Source organism: Musca domestica, unplaced genomic scaffold (assembly GCF_030504385.1).
Source record: "Musca domestica strain aabys unplaced genomic scaffold, Musca_domestica.polishedcontigs.V.1.1 29, whole genome shotgun sequence".
NCBI classification, from domain to species: Eukaryota; Metazoa; Arthropoda; class Insecta; order Diptera; family Muscidae; genus Musca; species Musca domestica.
In genome coordinates, this window is record NW_026712296.1 from 5,033,112 (window position 1) to 5,057,146 (window position 24,035).

General features: G+C 35.2%; 1 protein-coding gene across 3 annotated transcripts; it reads left to right on the forward strand.

The window, feature by feature from the left end:
• The first annotated feature begins 1,144 nt into the window (after window positions 1–1,144).
• On the forward strand, window positions 1,145–21,670 carry LOC101888806 (uncharacterized). Of its 3 annotated transcripts, none has more exons than XM_020039982.2 (4): window positions 1,145–1,443; window positions 14,527–14,920; window positions 15,314–15,454; window positions 20,772–21,670. In XM_020039982.2, the coding sequence occupies exons 1-4, from the start codon at window positions 1,441–1,443 to the stop codon at window positions 21,374–21,376; spliced, it is 1,143 nt and encodes a 380-aa protein (XP_019895541.1). In that variant the 5' UTR covers window positions 1,145–1,440; the 3' UTR covers window positions 21,377–21,670. The 3 variants fall into 3 exon arrangements, with proteins under 3 accessions (XP_019895541.1, XP_019895542.1, XP_019895543.1); XM_020039983.2 differs by having other exon boundaries at window positions 1,148–1,443; window positions 14,530–14,920; XM_020039984.2 differs by lacking the exon at window positions 15,314–15,454 and having other exon boundaries at window positions 1,160–1,443.
• Window positions 21,671–24,035: the final 2,365 nt, after the last annotated feature.

Below are 24,035 nucleotides of genomic sequence, written 5' to 3' on the forward strand. Positions count from 1 at the left end.
ATTGTCTTTCTGTCTTCGTATAGCCCCCATATAACGGTACTTCCCGATATTCTCTATTTTGATGATTTTATTTACTTTATTCACCGAATTTTTTATTCAAGTGCCGCATTTGAATATTGTAATGACTTATGACAAAAGTTACCTATGCAGGTCCACGCCGTCGTATAGATCCTAATATAACGGCTACATTCGATAGTTTTAAGATTTCAACAGAATTTTTAACGGATTTTTTTTTTTGAAAATTGCCAAATTTGATCCAAATGGTGGAGGGTATTCAAAGTTCGGGCCGGCCGAACTTACAGCTTTATTTACTTCTTTCTGGTGTATTTTGCAATGCTTCTGGCTGTTCTTCACTCCAAAATCGATAAAGCTGTTTACCTACGTTTCCATTGATTCAAAAATGGGCTTCGGCGCAAAATGGACGATGCGTGCTATGATCTTTCTTCACAGAGCAGACGTTTCATGGTGATTCTATAGACCAAACTAAACATGTTTGACAGTGAAACAAAACACATTACGTGTGTGAGCTATTAAAACCAGTGTTGCCATAAAGACTATAGCTGAAAAATCACCCTTTTTTTATAACTATTTCTAATACCGAAAATCCTTGAGAATATATTAATTTCCAGGAGACCTTTTAATGCTCTTTCTCTCTCTCTCTCTCTTATTTTAAGAACCCTTTATATCAATGTGCGGCCCAAAATTAAATTTTTTTCTTACAAGAGTTTTATGATCGTGATGCCAAACCCTTATTTAAATGTAATGCTGATCAATGTGATAATTTCTATCATCTTTTTTTACCGATTGTCTGGATCGAAACGCATATGTGTTATGAAATAGTTGCTTTTCACATTTTCGGTCCCACCAATGATTTGCATGGTCTTGCCGGTTTGACCTGATTTTTTGTTTGTTTGTAAAACACAATATTTTCTTTTGACGTTTTCCTAGTTGACAACAATGGTACAAGCTACAGACAAAACAAAAAAAAGTAACATAAACAACAACTTTGGAGAAATGTATGCACCAAAAAAAACGCTGTTGGCCGCTAAATGTATGAGAATTCATGTATTACCAAATAAAGTTTTGTGGAGAAGAAAGAGTGTAAAAGAGAGTGAAAGAAAGGCAATGTTAATGTTATGGCCAAAAGATGTGGACGATGACGGCTGCAGATATAACCAACAAGTTGCTGGTGAAGCTGGAAATTTTAGTTAGTTTGCCAAGATACCTCAAAGCGTGAAGGTGACAAAGTGTATACGTAAACGGCGGACAAAAAGGAGAAAATTTATTAACAAAAAAAAAAAAACAAGAAAAAAGAAAACGAATTACGTGAAAGCCTAAAAAGTGCATAAAGCAATTGATTGTATTAAAATACACAAAAATAAAAAGAATTTAAAATTCAAATACTTATCGGCACATTCTTTAAAATAATATTGATTTAAAATGGTAGGTGAAGAGAAGACTAAATTGAAATAAACGATCCTACAAAACTTTTTATTGTACATCGCCATACTTAATCGTGTAAAAGATTGACAGATGTGCGTGTTTTCACGTTTGTTTTGTTTACATAAATAACAACAACAACAAATAAGGTGAAAATAAAAGTTGGCAATTGGTGTTTTTTTCGTACAAGAAATAAATACTCACAAATCTTGAAAAATCCAAATATTTGCTTTTGATTTGAGAGTTTTTTTTTATTGTTAACTGCTCAAAATACAAGAAAATAAAAAAGTTCTGCCTTTTTAGTTATTATGACTTAAAACACTGCCAAAATTTGAAATATCTAGGAGCAATGTCTGCAAGTTTGCTAACATGATTTTGTTGTTTTATTGATAGTTGCGTTTTGAGGCGCCAAAAAATGGATGTAGACATGTTCATAAACAATAGTTATTAGCTTTAATAACACTGTGCAACACAACAAATATTTTCAGAAAAAAATTATTAGATTTTGAAAATAGAGCTAAAAGTAGAAGACCCGTGTATCGGCGTTTTGAATGTTTAAATTGATAGTAACTTAAATAGAGAGACAAGTTCCCACATCTCCAACATTAATTTAAATGTTCCGATTAATATTCCTCGAAATCCTTTCATTTTAGGGATATTGTGTCCTCGCCAATATTACTCATAACAATACGAGGATTATTTTTATCAAGACCCTTTTTGGAGGGGATAGTAATTAGCCCAAATATTCCACAAATTTATTTGCCATAAACAAAAAAAAGGAAAAAAAAAACACAATAAAGGGATTATGTCTGAGCATTTTGCAACAACAAAATACTATGGTATCCCGAACAAACAAGCCAACACTGTTCTAAAAGAAAACAGTAAAGAGAGGCCAAAATTGGATTGCACCGAAATTATGATACACTAAGTCACTTTCTATATATAGTAGGGCTACATATAAGAAATAAACGTTTTTATGGGGAATAAAGGGGCAACTACATAAAAAGCTTGAAGTCATGGCAAGGCATATTAATGTCAAATTATAATGGAAAAAAATGTAATCCCTTTTTAGGAAATGTCACAAAATTTGCCTAGCCATGACTTCAAGCTTCTTATGTACTTACACTTAAATCATCCCAACTATGGTCGTTTTGAATGCGTATTGTGGCTTAAAAGCATTTACAATTTAAAGCCGAAAGGAACTAATATATGGCAGTCTTCTATCGTATTTTACTAAATTCGACGGAGGCATTTTTGTCTGAACCGATATTCATCAAAATCCATCCTTTACAGCTGATATTACGCTTCTTACTTATAATAAACGTTAAATCATCCTAATCTTAACCAATCTCTCAAAGGTATTTCTATACTGTTTCTGATAGTTGGGACCAAATCAAGTTGTTGTCGAGAGTATTTTACGGGTGTGAGGGACTTAAATACAAAATCGGATGAAACTTATATATGGGACTTATGCCTATATTTTCACCGATTTTTACCAAATTTGATACACTTTTGTATAGGACGAATTCGTTCTTATCTGCCAAAATCCATTCAATTCGGACCTAAATTAATCATTTGATGCGCAATAAACTTAAAATTGAGTAAATATATGTAGATGGGAGCTATATCCAAATCTAAACCGATCTCGATAAAATTTGGCAGAGGTATTGCATGGCTGTATCTGATATCTGGTATCATATATCTTTGTTGTGGAGTGCATATTACGAATGTGAGGAACTGAAAGACTAAATCGGACGAAACATATATATGGGGGTTATAGCTATATTTGAATGATTTTTCAACAAATTTGATGTACTTGCTTTTATATTGACTTATATTGGCCAGTAACCCGAAATCGGTTGAACATATTTGGAGCTATATCTAAATTTGCACCGATTCTCACCAATTTCAATATGGTTCGTCCTTGGGCAAAAAAATATTTGGAAATTTTCATCTCAATCGTATAATAAATGCGACCTGCATTTTCTTCACAAAAGTACATGGACAGACGGACGGACTATGAAGATCTTCGGTTCCTTTTCCAAAATATTTTTGATTTTGGTGAAATTAAAAATAATAGTGGTTTTATGAAAATTTTCTTATTTTTCTATAACATAAAAGGTATGGTTTATCTTGCCCGCTAAATGTTATTCGATGACCATAAAAATTGGAAGACTTCTCTGTTTTGGCCCATTTCAATCTTTAAATATTTTGCAACCACCTCCAAAAACAATAGGCTTCTATTCTGACTTAAACATTAACTCCGTGAGGATCGAGTGTAGCGTGGTTACAATTTAACATGAACAGACGGTCACACATAGCTATATCGACTCAGCTCGGGAGGTAGGAAGATCCATACATAACATCCTATGTCCAGGACCAATATTTCGAGGTGTTACATAATTTTTGGCCCAATCAAACTTATAACCAAACTTATCAAGTTTAGTATATAAAAAAACTTCTTGCTTTTAAGCTCTTTTTTCTAAGTCAGTTCACAAAGTTAGTATATTAACTCTAAGTATGTAAAAGCCATCCTTGTAGAAATTAATCAACGGCACGACCCGATTTGAACTATTTCGAGAATCTCCGCCTCATGTAAGCAGCCGATGCGAACATTTGATACCCTCCACCATTTGGAAGGAATTTGCAGGATGATTAAAAAATTAAAATTGCGAATATTAGTTGCTATACATAAACCTAGTCCTTTACAGCATATTATCAGCTAGCCAAGGCGGTGCTCATTAAGAATTGAGATAATTCTGTTAAAAAATGTAGCTAAAATCATCAAAATGCCAAATATAGGAAGGTACCGTTATATGGGGGCCTATACGAAGACGTGGAACTGAATTTTCTTTCATAGGATGTAGTACCCGTTTAGGTACTTCAAATTCTAAATTTAAAACATTTCCGGTGAAAAGTGTAACACAAATCATCAAAATACCGAATATCTGGAGGTATGTGGACTATACCAAAACTCAGAGGTATATATAAAGTTCTATGCAAGGATGTTTCTTACATAATGGGAACACAATTTATAAAAAATTTGGGTAAAAATAGAGACTAAACAAGTAAAAAAATTTTGTCGGGCCGAACTTTGAATACCCTCCACCATTTGGAACGAGTTTGGCAATTTTCAAAAAAATAAAATCCGTTAAAAATTCTGTTGAAATCTTAAAAAAATGACGTGGACCTGCATAGGCACCTTTTGTCATAATCCATTATAATATTCAAATGCGAAACTTGAAAACATTTGGTGAATAATGTACCTAACATCATAAAAATACCGAATATAGGGAGGTACCGTTATATAGGGCTACACGAAGACGAGGACCTGAACAGACAATTTTCTGTCATAGGCTGTAGTATCTATCCATTACGAAATTCAAAAAGCCAAATTTAAAACAATTACGGTGAATCATGCCGTTAAAATCACTAAAATATCGAACATTGGGAGGTACCATTATATGAGAGCTATAGCAAAACGTGGACCTACATGGCCCATTTTCAATATCAAAAGTCCCACATATATAATATAATTAGAAGAAAAATCTATAAACCTATTTCAGTTTGTTCGGAAGTTAAAGTGATTTATTTATGACGAACTAAATTGAAAAATTTCTGAAGAAAGTATTCTGGGACAACAGCCCATCTTCTGAAACTGAAACGTTTTTACAAAATTGCAACGCTATTTAAATTATGAATAGGTTTCAAATTATCGAACGTGTATTTTTTGAGATCTTAATTGCGAAAAATATCATTTAGCAAATTGTCTTCCATTTGAAATTGTTGCTTGTACCACTTTAAGGGACTATGTCAATAGTGTAGTGTATCCATATTATAATATTTTAGGAGTTCAAATTATTAATAAGTGGGACCTTCAAAATACCTAAACACCAAATATTGCATATATGGGAGTTATGCAAAACCTTGTCGTCTTTTCAAAAATATAAATTGTTTGGCATTGATTTTGATACCATGTCTAACACCTTAAAAATATTCAAAAAAGATATGTTCGAAGATTTAATATTGTGAGCTCTAACGTGTATTCACCGGACTGAAATGTCTAAATCGAATCAGAATTTAACGCTGAGCATCGTATGTGACTATTTTCTTTTTATGGTCGTATGTAAAAAAATATATTGAAATTTTAACGTATTTTTAGTGCTACAGCATCCCTAATTTCATATTCAATTTCTCAACGTTTTTTTTTTCTCTTTCAAAAAACTTAAAATTGCAACTGATTTGTTTTTATAACCCTTCGACACTTCAAAAAGCTATTAACATATTTCGTCTGTGTGCGTGTACGTGTGTTCATAGGCCAAAAAACATAACGTGTGGTATGTTTATGACTTTTACATTATGTTTGGTTTCTACTCATTTTTCTCAAAGCAATGTCTTTAGCCACAAAGCACGTGTTATTTACACGACGAAGTTCACGACGTGTTGTGAGCTATTATATAATATAATTATTAACATTAATGGATAGATGCAATGTTTGATACACACACATACATAATGACCACAAAATTGTATCACTTAGTCGTAAAAAAATATTTAAAATGAGCAAAGTAAACAAATTAAAGGTCAAATACAACAACAAAATACAACAAATGACCTGCATTCCTTTTGTGAAATTTTTTAATGGCGTTTAAATTACGTTTGATATTGAAATAAAACAAATTATTTAACAGAGGAAATTTGGACTAAAGTTTTCAAAATATTGAAAATCGAATACTATGTTAATTGGGTTGGTAGATATTGTGAGTACAATAGGACCAAGTTGGACTTACAATAGCCTGAGCCCAAAGAAATCATATTCAAACATAAATAATTTTTATTCTTTTGTGAGTTAAATATCAAGGCCTATATAAGTTTTGACAACAATTTGACAATAAACTTAGTAGTTCTCAAAACCGTTGTGATTTGTCTTTTTTTAAAATTTTAAATTACAATTGTTTATTTTGACTGCAAACGTTGCAGTCAAGTGTGCTTATTTAGGCCTTGGTCAATATCTTGCCAGTCAGAGAAAACAATTACACTCTTAGTCTTTGTCAGGTAATGAATGGCATCATATGTTTAATTTTGTCAAGTTAAATTGCAGGAAATTCTGGAATAGATATGCATATTTGAAATAATGTTGACCTTTTATACCCTCCATCATAACCCCATTGTAACACCTCGAAATGTAAATGTAAGACCTCACAAAGTATATCCAAGGTGAGATAAAAAACTGCAACAAAGTCAAACGCCACAATTTTTTTAATTTGAAAGCAAAAAATGTCAGAAATAGCACCAAATTTTAGAATAACTTTAGATTTGTTCGAATTGGTCACCTTTGACACGAATTCTGGCCTTCAAACGGCAACTGAAACCACCACACGCTGCCCGAATGTTGCTCTGCGGAATTTTGGCAAATTCCCGGCGAAGCGCTTGATTGAGGTGATCAACACTTTGGTATTTTTTAGTGCTAACCTTGCTTTCCAAAATACTCCAGACACAATTGTACAAAGGTTTGGTATCCGAAGATTTTGGTGGCCATTATGCGCTGAAAATGAAGCGATAAACCTCATTTTGTAACCATTCTTGGGTGGCGCGTGCTGAGTGCGATGGTGGTGAGTCCTGTTGAAATGTCCAAGGTCTGCGGCCAAAATGTTTGCGTGCCCAAGGCTTTAATACAGACTCCAGAATATTTTCGCAATAATATTCGGCATTTATTCTGATGCCACGGTCAATTAATACAAGCGGAGAGCGACCATCGACTGTTATGGCAGCCTACACCATCACCATGGTCGGCGCTTGAGTTCTGATGGCCAACCGAAGGTGCTCCTTTGAGTCTATTTTGTTCCTGTTGCGGTGTAAGTTCTTGTACTTTTTAGAATTTCAATGGCTTTACCCCGAGCTCATTTTGGTGGCCATTATGCGCTGAAAATGAAGCGATAAACCTCATTTTGTAACCATTCTTGGGTGGCGCGTGCTGAGTGCGATGGTGGTGAGTCCTGTTGAAATGTCCAAGGTCTGCGGCCAAAATGTTTGCGTGCCCAAGGCTTTAATACAGACTCCAGAATATTTTCGCAATAATATTCGGCATTTATTCTGATGCCACGGTCAATTAATACAAGCGGAGAGCGACCATCGACTGTTATGGCAGCCTACACCATCACCATGGTCGGCGCTTGAGTTCTGATGGCCAACCGAAGGTGCTCCTTTGAGTCTATTTTGTTCCTGTTGCGGTGTAAGTTCTTGCACTTTTTAGAATTTCAATGGCTTTACCCCGAGCTCATTTTGGTGGCCATTATGCGCTGAAAATGAAGCGATAAACCTCATTTTGTAACCATTCTTGGGTGGCGCGTGCTGAGTGCGATGGTGGTGAGTCCTGTTGAAATGTCCAAGGTCTGCGGCCAAAATGTTTGCGTGCCCAAGGCATTAATACACCCTCCAGAATATTTTCGTGATAGTATTCGGCATTTATTCCGACGGTCGGACGGTCGATTAATACGAGCGGAGAGCGAACATCGTCTGTTATGGCGGTCCACACCATCACCATGGCCGGCGATTGAATTCTGGTGGCCAACCGAAGGTGCTCATTTGAGTCTATTTTCTTCCTGTTGTGGTGTAAGTTCTTGCACTTTTTGGAATTTCAATGGCTTTACCCCGAGCCCACTTTTCAATATTTGCCAAATTGAATATTGCGATATGTTCAGCTTACGAGTCATTTTTCGGCCACTGCGGCTGGTTTCGATCAATTCATTAATTCATTCATTACTTTTCGAACCATTTTTGCTGATGTTGCTGTTTTCTTCCGTCCACTTCCTTGACGCCGGGCTACGCTACCAGTATCACGGTAACGATTGATGGTACGAGACACAAAAGATTTATTCACATTTAAATGCTGGAGTGCCATAACGATAGCCTCTTGTGGCTATAATATAAAGAAATCTCACTATCACGCTTGAATTCCATCACGAATAACTTTTTTTCTGGAAAATTCTTACCAAAACAATATAATGAGCTATCACTGGAATATTTTTAAGAGTGGTCGGACGAGTGGCTAAGAAATGACAGCAGTCTGAAGTTGGTTGCAGTTTTTCATCTCACTCTGTATGTACCTTACAAAACAAAAGTAAAAAAATTAAAACTATTAGCTTCTCGTAAATTATTGTGTTTGTAATTTCCTGGATGCTTATGTCACAAAGAGAACTTTTGGTATTCTAGCAATAAATACATGAAGTGTATTGTCCTGTTTTTTTCTAAATTCCATAATGGAACAATATGAAGAAAGTTTGACACAATTCTATTAAAGAGCTATTGTTTTAGATTTAAAGCCAAAATTAGTTAGTTAGTCAGAGTCATGTCAATAATGACCCTATTCTTTTATTTCTATAGAAATTAAGCAACTTTTGAACTATTGACACATTTAAAAACAAAAATTGTTCGGCATGAAATGTCACCACAAATGAATATTTTATCTTAACTGTAATCATAAGAAAATACATTTGTTGTTGTTGTTTTGGTACCATTGTCCATTATAAAGCCAACCAAGTGATTTGTGGGGTATAAGGTGTGCACAACAGTTAGCCAAATGAAAACAATGCGAAATATTTTTTTATCTTTCTCTAATTTGGTTTTCTTTTTAATTGTTTACATTTTTTGGGGGTTTTTGTTTTTTATATTTCTATGAGCTTTTTAAGCAAGTGCGAATTGTTGACTTTTGTTTTTGTTTTCATACTGTAAGTGATTAATTCAAAATTCAAAACCATTGGATGTTGTTGAAATAAGACGAATGGCAAATTCCACGAATATTTAGATTACCGTTAGTTTTATGATTTTTTCTTGTCTTTAAGCTTTTCTGGGTGACCAACTAATGACACTGAGTAAACAATTTTTTGTGTGAAAAATAATGCTGTTTTTGGGAATATAATGAGCTGTATAGAGATAGCGAAAGTTATTAATAAATGCTCTGTTCCAGAACCTGCAAGAATCTACTAGATTTGAATTTTAATTTGATATCATAAAGGGAAAATCGGTTGTCGTAGTAAAAATTTTTACATTCTTGCAGTTCAGGAACATATCAAAAATATATTAATGCCAATTTTTTATGTCGGTTGAGATTTGGGTGGATATAGCGGATTATTGCCGTGGGACCAAAGCTCTCCGAGTGGGTGGGCCGAATTTTGAATACCCTCCACCATTTGGGAGGAATAGGGAGTAACTTCTATTATACGTGGTGAGATGAAAAAACTGCAACCAACTTCAGACTGCTGTCATTTAGAAGTCACTCATCCGACAGCAACTGGAATAATTTTAACATTCCAGTGACAGCTCATTATATTGTTTACAAGCGTACAAAAGCATTTTGGTGAGAATTTTCCAGAAATAAAGTTATCGTGATGGAATTCAAGCGTGATAGTGTGATTTCTTTATATTTGGCTGGAAAACCTCAAATGGCTATGGTTAGAGCACTCCAGCATTTTAATGTGAATGAATCTTTTGTGTTTCGTACCATCGCTCGTTACCGTGATACTGGTAGTGTAGCCTGACGTCAAGGAAGTGGAAGAAAACAGCAACAGCAGAAGAAATGGTTCGAAAAGTAAAGAAGCGACTTGATCGAAACCCGCGTCGCAGTGGCCGAAAAATGGCTCGTGAGCTGAACATATCGTAATATTCCAATCGGCAAATATTGAAAAAGTTGCATAGTTTGGCAGAAAGTGGTGAACTGCCGAATTTGGTTTTCTCCGCTGAGAAAACATTCGTTGTCCAGCAGTTTGTAAACAAACAAAGTGTGTGTTTTAGTGTTTACTTGCCAAAGAGGTCAGCTGAAAATGTACATCTTCGGTTGGCCACCAGAACTCAAACGCCGGCCATGGTGATGGTGTGGGCCGCCATAACAGTCGATGGTCGCTCTCCGCTCGTATTAATCGACCGTGGCATCAGAATAAATGCCGAATATTATTGCGAAAATATTCTGGAGGGTGTATTAAAGCCTTAGGCACGCGAACATTTTGGTCGCAGACCTTGGACATTCCAACAGGACTCAGCACCATCGCACTCAACACGCGCCCCAAAAATGAGGTTCCCCGCTTCATTTCCAGCGTACAATGGCCACCAAAATCTCCGGATACCAATCCGTTGAACTATTGTGCCTGGAGTATTTTGGAAAGCAAGGTTGAAACTAAAAAATATCAAAGTGTCGATCACCTCAAGCAAGCGCTTCGGGCAGCGTGTGGTGGTTTCATTTGCCGTTTGAAGGCCATAATTCGTGCCAAAGGTGACCAATTCCAAAAAATCTAAACTTATTCTAATATTTGATGCTATTTCCAAGAGTTTTTGCTTCCATTCAACAAAATTAAAAAATATATATATAAAAACCACAATAAAGGGATTAAGCCTGACCATTTTGCAACAACAAAATACTATGGTATCCCGAACAAACAAAGCCAACACTGTTCTATTAATAGACAAGGCACGGTCGACAAAGGGGTTTTTGTTGTAAGAGACAAAACCAACCTACATGGTTATGCTACTTCGTTCAGGTAGAACGAAAGCATAAGTGCGGTTGTAAGATTTAGACAATTTTCCAAAAGAATTTTAGTTTTTTTTTTTTTTTTAATTTTTTGGTTCTCTTCTATTGAGCTTACGATCTCGTCACTTGGGTACAAAAATGTTCTTTGTCATAGAAGTTATTTTTAAAACAACTTCTGGGGAGAATATCCCAGACAAAAAACAAGGAAACTGATGAGGATTGGTGGCTCTTTCCGAAACCTAGGTATGCCCTTCCTTATCCCCTGGTAAACACTACCATCGTTCTCCACTAATAAACAAACGTTGTTTTTATAAAAACAACAATTAAGGGATTAAGCCTGACCATTTTGCAATAACAAAAAAATGAAAAAATTATGGCGTTTGACTTTGTTGCAGTTTTTTTTCTCACCCTGTAAACCCTATTTAAAGTTAACACTCAGAATTGTGGGTTTCAAGGTTCTAAGCCTCAAATTTTAGGGAAACAACTTATTTCGCGTATGATTAATAATTTGACTCGGTCGAATTACGACATTAAGTTTTATCGTGATTATATTTTGCTCGGCTGACCTCGATACTATGTGGATGGTGTGTATTTGCCACCCTCCTCATACTGTGGGCCCAAATATCTCCCACAGCGCCATTTGGCATAAAAGGGAAATTGTAGCAATACAATTTCACAACTGCTTTATATATATGTATGTATATTTTTCAGAAATTCCAGCTAATCATAAAAATATACATTTTGATTGATTTTTAATGACATTTTATTGATGAGAAGAGCAAGCAAATATGGTAATATAAACAGTTTTCTTTTGAAACTTGATGAGCATCTAAACTCGTTTAAATCGTTTCGAAGTTAACTTAAAGATGAGTTGAGCGATCTTCGAAGAAAAGTGAAATTTTAGTTTATCACTTTTTTTGTTTTGTATCAACACGCAGTCTTATGTCACTGAGCGATGTGCCGGGTAAATCAGATCTGAATATTATTACACAATATTTTGTGGGTTTGGGTGTGAACAAATAAAAACAATATCCAAACAAAAACGTGGAATCGTCAAGAAATCCCACTGACACTGTTCAAGATACAGAGTAACAAATTATAGCGCATAATGTCGGAATGAAATATTTACAAATTAAATTACGATGTGGCAGATTTTCGCACTATCTTCCATTGTTGCATAAAAGTGGTTTATTTTCTTTTTCATTTTAACCCAGTTGACTTAATTTCCGAAAGTAAAATGAACAATGTTACGTTTTCTTTTTTCACAGTATTTTTCATTGTGCTTTTTTTAATTGGAAATGTAAATGAAAATAGTTCACTCTGGGCTACAAGGGGCCAGGTCGATTACTTAATATGGCTTACTTTGTTTAATTGCCCATTGTACTCTCATAATTTTTCGCAAGCATGCCTAGGATGTCGTAAAATGTAATTGTACAGATATATGTTACAGGAATAAATGAGATAGAATACAAGTTTATGAAAAATATCGGCTACGAAAGAAAAATGATTCTGCAATTCCAAATAGCTATTTTTTTATATTTTCATAGACTTACAATTTGTTTCAATTTTTTGTCAAGAAATGTGGCTTAGATTATTCAAATTCCAAATATCGAGTCCGTATATTAAAATGATGATCCAACAATTATGTTCAAAAGAATCATCCAAACACCGAATTTTTTAGGTAATGTTATATGTGGGTTATAAAAAAACGTGGATCTACAGGGTGAGATAAAAAAACTGCAACAAAGTCAAAAGCCATAATTTGTACATGTTTTTTAAATATTATTGAATGAAATCGAAAAATGTCCTTCCTCCCTGGCCTTCAAACGGCCAATAAAACCGTCACACGCTGCCCGAATGTTGCTCTGCGGTTTTTTCGCCCATTCCCGGTATATTTGGTATTTTTTAGTGCCAATCTTGCTTTCCAAAACATTCTAGACACAATAGTCCAACGGATTGGTATCCTGAGATCTTTGTGGCCATTGTGCGCTGGAAATGAAGCGAGGAACGTCATTTTGTAACCAGTCTTGAGTTGTGCTGCTGAGTGCAATGGTGCTGAGTCCTATTGAAATGTCCAAGATCTGCGAGCAAAATGTTTGCTTGCCCAAGGCTTTAATACACCCTCTAGAATATTTTCGCGATAATTTTCGGCATTTATTCTGATGCCACGTCGATTTAGACGAGCTGAGAGCGGCCATTGGCTGTTATGGCGGTCCACATCATCACCATAGCCGGCGCTTGAGTTCTGGTGGCCAACCGAAGGTGCACATTTTCAGCTGCCCTCTTTGGCAAGAAAAAACCCGTTCATTTTGTTTTCTATCCGCTGAGAACACAATCCGCCGATTTGCAAAAAATTTGATTGAAAAATTTGACTAAACCCCCCCTTTAATTGGGCGACACCGATATTTGGGGGATGTAACAAATCGTCTAATTTTCAATACCACACATATTATGGACCTAAAGTAATTTCAGTATTTATTCCACCTACGTTATTCTGTTCTGAAGCTGGGGTGAGTGTGGTTTAGGGACGTACACTTTCACTTTTCGAAATCATTTTGGCGGGGCTCAATTGGTAACAATAACAATAATAATGTCGCACAAATTATAAAAAACCGTTATATGGGCACTGTATTAAAACGTGGACCTATTTTGATAATTTTCCTCTAAGGGGTAAAGTACTCAGAAGGATCCCCTTGTGTGGATTTTAAGACAATTCCATAGAAATTTTGGTGTGGATAAAATCACCAAAATACCGAATATCGGGGATACCTTTATATGGGGGCTATACGATATCGTGGACCTACATAGATAATTCTCTTCCAGAACATAAAGTTCCAGAGCTCCTCGTTTGGATTTTCAGACAAATGTGGCTAAAATCATAAAAATATCGAATATCGGAAGCTGCCGTTACATGGGGGATATACGATATCGTGCACCTTTATAGACAATCCTCTTTCAGGGGGTAAAGTACACTCAAAGAACTCCTAATGTAAAATTTCAGCAATTCCATTGAAAAATGTGGCTAAAATCATCAAAATACCGAATATCGGGGGGTACAGAACATACTGCAGACAAAAGACTGATATGTGCAAAATTTAGCTTCGGGTCTTTATTCGTTTGACTCTAGCGTGATTACAACAGACGGACAGACAGGGCAGAATTTTACGCTTTTTGAGTAATTGTGGTTCTGCCAGAGAGATTTTGACAGGTCTCTCTTTTTATAGCTTTAACAATTATCAAAAAAGGCGCGGGAACATTTCAACATTTTTATATAAGAGCATGTTTTTGATTTTAATTCCCAGGAGTGGTAGTAATTTTCAATTGTATTTTAAATTTGAATTCGGTTAAATAGATTTTATGAATAATTTTTCCTATCACAATAATTTTTCTATTTTTATTGGATGGTATTTATTTACATATTAAATAAATATGTTAATGTCAATTGTGGCATGTCATCGCATCGCATCGCATCACATCACATCACATTACTATTACATGGCCAATGGTCGCATCATAATTTTTGCTTTATTTACATTGTTGTTTCTCTCTCTTTTCTTTTGTTTCAGCAGATGATGATGATAACGAAATCCCGAATTCATCAACTATTTGTGTTAACCTTGGTCATTTGTTGTCTAACAACAGCGGTAAATTGTGGTAAAATAACAACAAAAGGTAAAACAAAAGCCGTTACCGAAACTAGTGGCGATGTAGCAACAACAACGACGACGACGGCGACACCCAAGTCGGAAGTTGTTGCCACTAAAGCAGATGCCGACAACGATGACCGAGACTCTAACGAAGATACAGACGATGATGATGATGATGCTGCCGAAAAAAATGCCGTACAATCGTCCGATGAATCTCTGTTCAGTGTCTGGGGTATTGTTCGAGGTGTTTTAAATTGGATTAAAGATGACATTTCTGGGGGACTTTTTGGAGCCGATGATGATGTTGCAGCAGGTAAATTTAATTTCTTTTATTTGTCGATGATTTCAAAACATTTGAACTTGGGTAGAAAAGGGAAAGTATTAGTCGGTTGTTAAATTGTTGGTATTAGTCACGGCCGAGATCGTCATTGTGGCATATTAATATTCAATAATAGTTTTGTCGCCGTATCGATTATTTCATTACAATTACATTTACTTTACATTTACGTTACATTACGATCTCATATATACGGTCTCTTAGGGCATAGCGAATTTACAACATCTTACAAATTAAAGATGATTATTTGAGAACAATAGGAGAGAAAATGTTTTAATGGTTTAAAATGTACGAAATGTATTAATTTTATGATATCTTTTTTTGTTGTATTTTTTTATTTCATTGCATGAATGTGGTTTGATGCAATAGAAAAAACTGCTGTACAAGAGCCCGATGTGTCGACATCAAGAGTATGGGGTATTGTAAGAGGTGTTTGGAATTGGATTAAAGACGACATTTCAGCGGGACTATTTAGTGCGGATGATGACAGTGCAACATCCGCTGTTGCAGGTAAAATAAATTATTTTCTGATTTTTCAATGTGTAGTCCATGTTGTGAAGTTTAAAACTGTTGTAGTATTAAGTTGTAAAATTTGATATTTTTCACTAGGGAAATTTGAAATCTAATGGAAAATTGAACGCATCAATAGGTTTAGTTATAAGTTCCTATATTGTATTGGAGAGTTGAGTTTTTGTATTTTTTGTCCATACCTCAAATCACCTTAAGTTCTGTGTGTTCTACAACCTGTAAGTCAGCATCAATTAGTACTATCATAAAGGAAAACAAGTAAGCAAAGCCTATAGTCGTGCGGGGCCGACCAGGTGATACCCGACAACACTACAATATGTTAGAAGCCCCCTTATGTCCAAATCCATTTTGGAAGATTTCGCTTTTGAAATTATGTCACGTTTCACTGCTAAGATATTACCCTTAGCTTTTTGATCAGGGACATTTGGCCAATATTTGCGCACTCCGTCGTGTTGTTAGTCGCTGTGGTCCATTTTACAGCTAAATATATAATCCAATGGTCATCCAAAATGTCAGAATCCTTCCCTGTCCTTAACTCTCTTCTCAGGCGTGTCGATGGGCTTCAATTGTGTATTAAGGGAATTTTTTCTGTTTTTGGTTGATTTGAACCGCTAAATATTTTGCGATCATCTCCAAAAGCAAGTGTCCGCTCTGTATCTCCTAATTTGGACTCATCTATATGATTTGCTTGTCTATAATATTTGGCTATATTCCTCAACGAAATCAGCATAAAAAAGCCAGAAGTTCGCCTTTTGTGTGTTTCGGATATCGCCTGTAAGTAATGTTGCTATTTTTTAAAAAAGTAAAGGTCCACATTGTATATATTTCGCTATATATATCAGATATATTTACTATCGGCATCTACGTAACGGTCAGAGTTGATCTGTTCGTCTATTTGTGATTTCGCGGGGATTAAAAACATTCGCGTTTTAATGGAAAATTTGACTTTTATTTAACACAAATGTTATGGTCTATTTCACCAAATACTACCCGATGACCATCAAAATTGGAAGGCTTCTGCCCAGCCCAAAGCTCTAGCTCCATGCTAACTTCCGCGTCGATTGGTCTCTAGTTGCGACCTGTAGAGCAATTGCAAAATCAGGATTTTTTCAGATGTTGGTCCATTTCAACCCCTAAATATTATGCGATCATCGAAAGAAATAGGCTTCTGTTCTGGCTCTAGCCCAACACATAGTGTTGTAGGGTATATATATTGCAGGTACTGGGACAGTGCGATTGTTTGCTACAGTAAAGAAAATATTTAGTTTTTCTGTTTAACTTTCCTGCAAGAATTCTTTCTCGACGAATTATTTAGTTTTAGGCATAAAAACTGTAACAATTAAAAAAGCAGTGAGTTCGGCCGGTCCGAACTTTGAATACCCTCCACCATTTGGAACGAATTTGAAAATAAAATCTGTTAAAATCTTAAAAATACCGAATATAGCCGTTATATTGGGATGCATGCGAAGATGTTTAGCTGCATAGGCAACTTTTGTCATAAGCCAATACAATATTTGAAAAAAATCCAGTGAATAATGTAGCTAACTCTTTTCAAATTTCAAACATACTAAAATTTTTGCTAATACATGATCTGTTGCGGAGATTATATATATCAGCCTTTTGGAACCTCATCCACAAAGGGTCACAATTTTCAATAACTTGCGAAACAAGTCAGCGATTTTTTACAACTTGCTATATCTAAATATTTCTCTCAACCGGAAACCTGATATGAATATGGAATTTATGATTTCGTATAAAATTGGATATGAATGTTCGATTTTCTTGTAATTTTGCCCATACCAATATTTTTATCTGTATTTGATGAAGTATGAAAATGGAATACTTTGGTCGACTATTTTTGGTACCCCACTCACATTTTAATATTTTCTAAAAACACACATCTCATATAAAGTGAAGGAAGTAACCCATATAGTCCAAAACTAGCACGTAGCTATATTTATATCATATGAAATGGACAGTATTGGCTCATTTCTTCGGAACCTACTCCATAGCGGGTCAACAATTTGAATAATCATAACAGAAGTCAAAATATAATTAAATATCCGAACATTGGCTGATGGTATACATCTCTCGGGTAGAACCGGCTGATACTTTTTAACTTTTTTTTAATTTGAAATGGCATAGTTTTTTTTCCGAATTTACTCACATGTTTTAGGATTGGACCTATTTCATTCTCGATGGGGGATAGTTTTGAAGGGAAAAAAGTATAAAAAATGTGGGTTCGAAAAGAAACTTCGCACATCATAATATTTGTAACAGGCTAATGTTTGGTGCGTATTGTAAAAAGGGTTGAAATTTTGAATATTCTTAATTTTCAGAATATTTCAAAGTTGTCCCGCAAATCCTATATTCTTATATACTTATCCAGATAAGGTTGGATGAGACAATGAAAAATATCAATTCACTACAAAAAGAAACTAAATTTAAATAGTAATCAATATCTAAATAATACATATATATATATATATAGAAGTAATCCCCGATTGTTTACCCTTTAATTTCATAACAATTGAACACTTGGTTACAACATATTATAATTTCTTATAAAATACAACCTCTACCAAAGTTCAAGCTTCTGTGTTTTGTAAAATCTATTTTTGAATGAAAGCGTTAACACTTTCACTATTACAACTACAACAAAATCAGAAAAAATCACATAATGAAAAAATCCAAAAGTAGATATACTTTTAAAAATTTCTTGGAAAATGTCCAAAATAGGCAGTGTTCATTCAAATTTGGCAATGATGGTTTAATAATATGTGCATACATTGCCAAAATTGTTAACTTTCATTCCATAACACTTATTACGGTTAAGAAAACAAATAAAAGAATTCAAGTTCAGTTAACACTTCCAAAAGCTGGCAACATCGTCGTTTCAATGGCTTCAATTTCACTTTCATTGTCCAGACATTATTTGCACGATTCAATTTACGGTAAAACCGAAACGATGAGGCATATTTGCAGAGTAAACTAACGCTTGACTTACTTCCATCTCTTGGAGACGGTTGGCATTTCATTTTTTCGCTGTGCTCATAATGGATTCCAGCCAATAGTGATGAATCATCGGCCATGTGTAATGTGGTTAATGGATAATGGCACAAAACATCTGCTTTGATGAAAGATCTGTTTCATGCTGGGCGAACGAAAATTGGTTCGTGTTGAGTTTTAAAATATTTAATTTTGAACTTACTTAGTTTGAAAAACGTAATCGTAGGAGTTAAATGATCTCAAGTCGATGTGAATGAACTTTGACGTAAGGTTTATGTAATATAAATTTAGCATTTGTTTATACCCTCCACCACAGTATGGAGGGTATATTAAGTTTGTCATTGTAACGAAATATCGAAATATACATTTTAGACACTAGAATATATATATATATATATATATATATATTCTTGATCAGCATAAAATTCTAGTCGATTTAAAGAAGTCCGTTCGTCTGTGGAAATCACTCAAGCTTCAGAACGAATTGAAGTAGGTTGATAATTTTTTTCTCAGACGTGTGCTTGGTCTGCTGGACTTCTGATTAGCTATATATGACCACGTCTTTTCGGTATTTTGATGATTTTAGCTACATTTTTTCCGGAATTGTTTCAAATTTCATAGTTAAACTTCGCAATATGTACTTTAACCTGTAACAAAAATTTGCGCTTGCAAGCCCACTTCTTCATATAGCCCCCTCCCTATATTCGGTATTTTGATAATTTTAGAGATTTTATTCACCGGAATCGTTAAAAATTTTGTATTGTAAATTTCTAATAGGATCTACAACCTTTGACAGAAAATTGCGTGTGCACGTCCACTTCTTCGTAAAGCCCTCATATAATGGTACCTCTCTATTTTAGGTATTTTGATGATTTTACTGACTTTATTCACCAGAATTGTTTTAAGTTTCGTATAGGTACCACAGTCAATTACAGAAAATTGAGTATGCAGGTCCACGTTCTCGTATATCCCCAATATAAAAGTATTTTTTTTTAAATTTTATTGAATGAAAGCAAAAAATGTCGGAAATAGCATCAAATTTTAGAATAATTTTAGATTTATTCGAATTGGTCACCTTTGGCACGAATTATGGCCTTCAAACGGCCAATGAAACCGCCACACGCTGCCCAAATGTTGCTCTGCGGTATTTTGGCCCATTCCCGGCGAAGCGATTGCTTGAGGTGATCGACACTTTGGTATTTTTTAGTGCCAACCAAACACAATAGTCCAACGGATTGGTATCCGAAAATTTTGATGGCCATTGTGCGCTGGAAATGACGCGAGGAATTTCATTTTGCAACTATTCTTGGGTGGCGATGGTGCTGAGTCATGTTGGAATGTCCAAGGTCTGCGGCCAAGATGTTTGCGTGCCCAAGGCTTTATTACCCCCTCCATAATATTTTCGCGATAATATTCGGCATTTATTCTGATGCCACGGTCGCGCTTGAGTTCTGGTAGCCAACCGAAGGTGCACATTTTTCACATTTGTAGCCCCCATATAACGGTACCTCCTGATATTCGGTATTTTGATTTTAGCGATATTAATCACTGGAATTGTATCAAATTTGATATTTGAAGTTCGCATATATAGCCTATGACAGAAAATTGTTTGTGCAGGTCCAGGTCTTCGTATAGCTTCGATATTACGGTACCTTCCTATATACGGCATTTTAATGATTTCAGCTTTCATTATTCACCGTTTATTTCAAGTTTCGAATTTGAGTATGGTTATGGCTTATGACAAACAATGTCTGTGTGGGTCCACATCGTGTAGGCCCCAATATAATGGTTATATTCGGTATTTTTAAGATTTTAAAAGAATTTTTAACGGGTTTCATTTTTTAAAAATTTCCAAATTCGTTGCAAATGTTGGAGAGGAACTTACGGCTTTTTAACTTGTTTTCTTTTTTTTTTTGGTAATAATTAATTAAGAAGTTTCAGTCAGGGAGGTACCAGAACGGATTTGTTTCAAAGAGACCTAGGGTCTAAAACCACTATTTCGATGAAGCACAGAAAACTGGACATATCTGTCGGCATATGACTGAGAGTATTAAAGTATTTAGTTCTTGTAAATCAAAAAAATATTTTCCCATGGAACACGGTACCTTACTGAACTTTGGGGTTATGGAACAAATACCATTAAAAATTTGTACAAATTGTTATGAATCGTCGAGTTAATTGTTGTCATATTACAATCAAACAATGATGTATTGCCCTCCATTATGATTATGATCCTGCCTATTCTAAACACATATTTACATACATTTTTTTTTATTTTTTATCATTTCAGAGGGACGTTCCGACGGCAGTGTAGAAGCACGTACATTTGGCAAAATTCGTCGTCTGCAAATGGCTTTGATTCCCATAATCTTTAAATTTGGTGTTCTTACTGCCATGGTTGCTTTCCTAGTGGGTATTGGTTTGAAAACGCTATTCCTTGTCAAAGTCTTACTCGCCATGAATGCCCTGGCGCTCTTGGCTAAATTCTTTACACTCAAAACGGGCTTGCTTCCTCAAATCCAGTACTCGGCCCCACCAAGTTGGAATCCTCATCATCATGTTGAATATTCAGCCCCGTCCAGTTGGAATTGGTCGCCACCATCATCGGCCGGCTGGTCTGCTGCACCTGTACAACACGAACCTGAACATCATTCCTCCCATCCCAGCAAGGAAATCCATTTGCACATCCACGGTGGTGCGGCATCACAACCTAAAACTGATAGCTATACCGCTTATGTAGCAAATCCATCACAAGCAACCGCCTGGCAGCGCAGCGATCCCTACAGCGCCTATGAGCCGTTGTTAAATCAACAAAACGATCTAACAGTGGACGCCACACAATCTGTCCCAGTTACCGTGCACACCGATGTGCCCTCGAATCATCGAATGTTTTAGAAAAAAAAAACTTTGCCAAATGTTGCTAACATTTGGATGCAAAATGTTAGGCGATTGTGAAATAAATTGTAGTCACTCGGAATATTATTTTCAAGCAAAGAACTTAGGATTTTTAACGAATTAAAACAGGGCAAACTTTATAGTGAAGTCTGACCCTTTAGCTTAGTTAAGTTATGAACAAAACTATTAATGTAAATACATTTAAATTTATTTATAAATAGTTTTTAATAGTAATCTATTGTAATTTATTTCATTTTAATTAGTAGAAATATAATAAAGCATAAGTAAAGAAAATTACATTTGTTTCTATTTTTATTTTAAATAAATATATTAGCGAAAACTAAAGCAAAACAAGTAAAATAGCTATAAGTTCAGCCGTGCCGAACTTTGAATACCCTTTACCACTTGGAACGAATTTTGCTATTTTAATTTTTTTTAAATACCGAATGTAGCCATTATTTTAGGGTCTATACGACGACGTGGACCTGCATCATCAAAATCATCAAAATACCGAATATAGGGAGGTACTATACCAAAACTAGGACCTGCACAGACAATTTTCTGTCTTAGGCTGTAGTATTCATTACGAACTTCATATACCAAATTTGAAACAATTCCTTTGAATAATGTCGCTAAAATCATTAAAATACCGAATGTAGGGAGGTACCATGGACCTGCATAGACAATTTTCTGTCTTAGGCTGTAGTATCAATTACAAACTTCAAATACCAAATTTGAAACAATTCTGGTGAAAAATGTCGCTTAAATCAACAAAATGCCGAAAATAGGGAGGTATCAAAACGTGGGCCGGCACAGACAATTTTCGTTCATAGGCTGTAGTATCCATTACGAACTTCAAACACCAAATTTAAAACAATTCTGGTGAATAAAGTCGCTAAAATCATTAAAATAGTGAATATCGGGTGGTACCGATATACGAAGACGTGGACCTGCAGATACAATTTTCTGTTCTAGGCTGTAGTATCCATTACGAACTTCAAGTACGAAATTTGAAACAATTCCGGTAAATAATGTCGTTAAAATCATCAAAATACTGGTACTGGGAGGTTCCGTTATATGGGGCCTATAACAAAACGTGGACCGGCACAGACAATTTTCCGTCATATGCTGTGGTATCCATTACGAACTTCAAATACCAAATTTAAAACAATTCCTGTGAATAATGTAGCTAAAATCATCAAAATAGCGAATATAATCGTTTTGGTTATTCAAAGCTTGGACATTTTGAGGGAGAGGTACCAGAAGAAATGGTCCGATTTTTACCATCTTTATAACCGATCTTGTTTTGATGTGAGTATTGAGATGTACCAAAAAGAATGAAATTGGATGTTAATTTCGTGTTTTATGATCTTCATGCATATTCAAAATGTTGATCCTTTGTGAGGGTGGTACAAGAAGGAGTGGAGCGACATATTCCATATTCACAGCATATCTTGTATTGGTAGAAATAATGAAGAAAACCGGATACTTTTTTTTTGATTTTTTTTATGATCGTTTTGGTTATTCAAAACTTTGACCATTTGTGGTGAAGGAATGGTCCGATCTCTACACGCAAAAAAATATAAGCCTCTCTAACATATGTCCCAAACATATTTTGCAGCAAACAAATATATGTTTGCAACCAGTCCCAAACAAATATATGTTTGGATCCAAACATATTTCTAACATATATTTTTCTGCGTGTACCATCTTTATAAAGGATTTAGTGCTGGTAGAAATATTGAGATATGAGATGTGTTTGTGAGGGTCAAAATTTTGACCCTTTGTGGGGGAGGTACCGAAAGGAGTGGACCGATATTTTCCAACTTCCCACCAGACCATGGGTTAATAAAAATATTGTGATGTGTGTAATTTGAAGGCAATCGGAATCTTAAATCACATTTTATCAGATTTATAATTATTGACAATTTTGACCCTTTGTGGGTATATGGGGTATACCGATATTGTCCATTTTCGCACCTGACTTAGCACTGATGAAAATATTAGGATTTGCAAAGTTGGAGTAAAGTCGGGTTATCCTTTCTCTTTCTGTGCAGCAATTTTTTTTTTGAAAATGTTGACATTTTGTTTGGGTGGTACCAGAAGGAGTGGACCGATATTTCCCATCTCCTCCGAACTCTAAGTTTGATAATAATATTACGATGTACCGTTTGGATCAAATTGGATACTCCCTTCGAGGGTTATCGTGCGCACCAGCCAGACGGACGTACATCGCTAGATCGACTCCAAATGATCTGAAACGGATTTGGTCCAAAGAGACCTAGGGTCTAAAACCGTTTTTTGGATGAGCCAAGTTTTGGCACTATCAAATTATATATATCCTCTCTAGCCATATGGCTGAGGGTATAAAAATAACACTTACTAATGCTGTCAGGATAAAAATTGACACATTAAAATAATTAAAAATATTTTCTGCATTTTTGTGGTAGCTTAGCATGCAGATAGGCTCCTATTGTATAGGCAATGTATTAGGCAGAACCGTTAACAAATTAAAAAACATTTTCCGCAAATATTGTTTTCTCTAAAACAGCATAGCCTTAAGCTACACCTTCGTTTTCTTCGTAAATATTTATTTTGGTGAGAATCTGCTAAAGAAGGTTAAACACACAACACAGTCCCCGAAAACCCCAAAAAAACT

Excerpts from the sequence above, each read along its gene's own strand:
- LOC101888806 (XM_020039982.2), top strand. Across the intron at positions 14,921-15,313 it reads CGATGATGATGTTGCAGCAG|AAAAAACTGCTGTACAAGAG; the intron begins GTAAATTTAATT and ends TTGATGCAATAG. Across the intron at positions 15,455-20,771 it reads TGCAACATCCGCTGTTGCAG|AGGGACGTTCCGACGGCAGT; the intron begins GTAAAATAAATT and ends TTATCATTTCAG.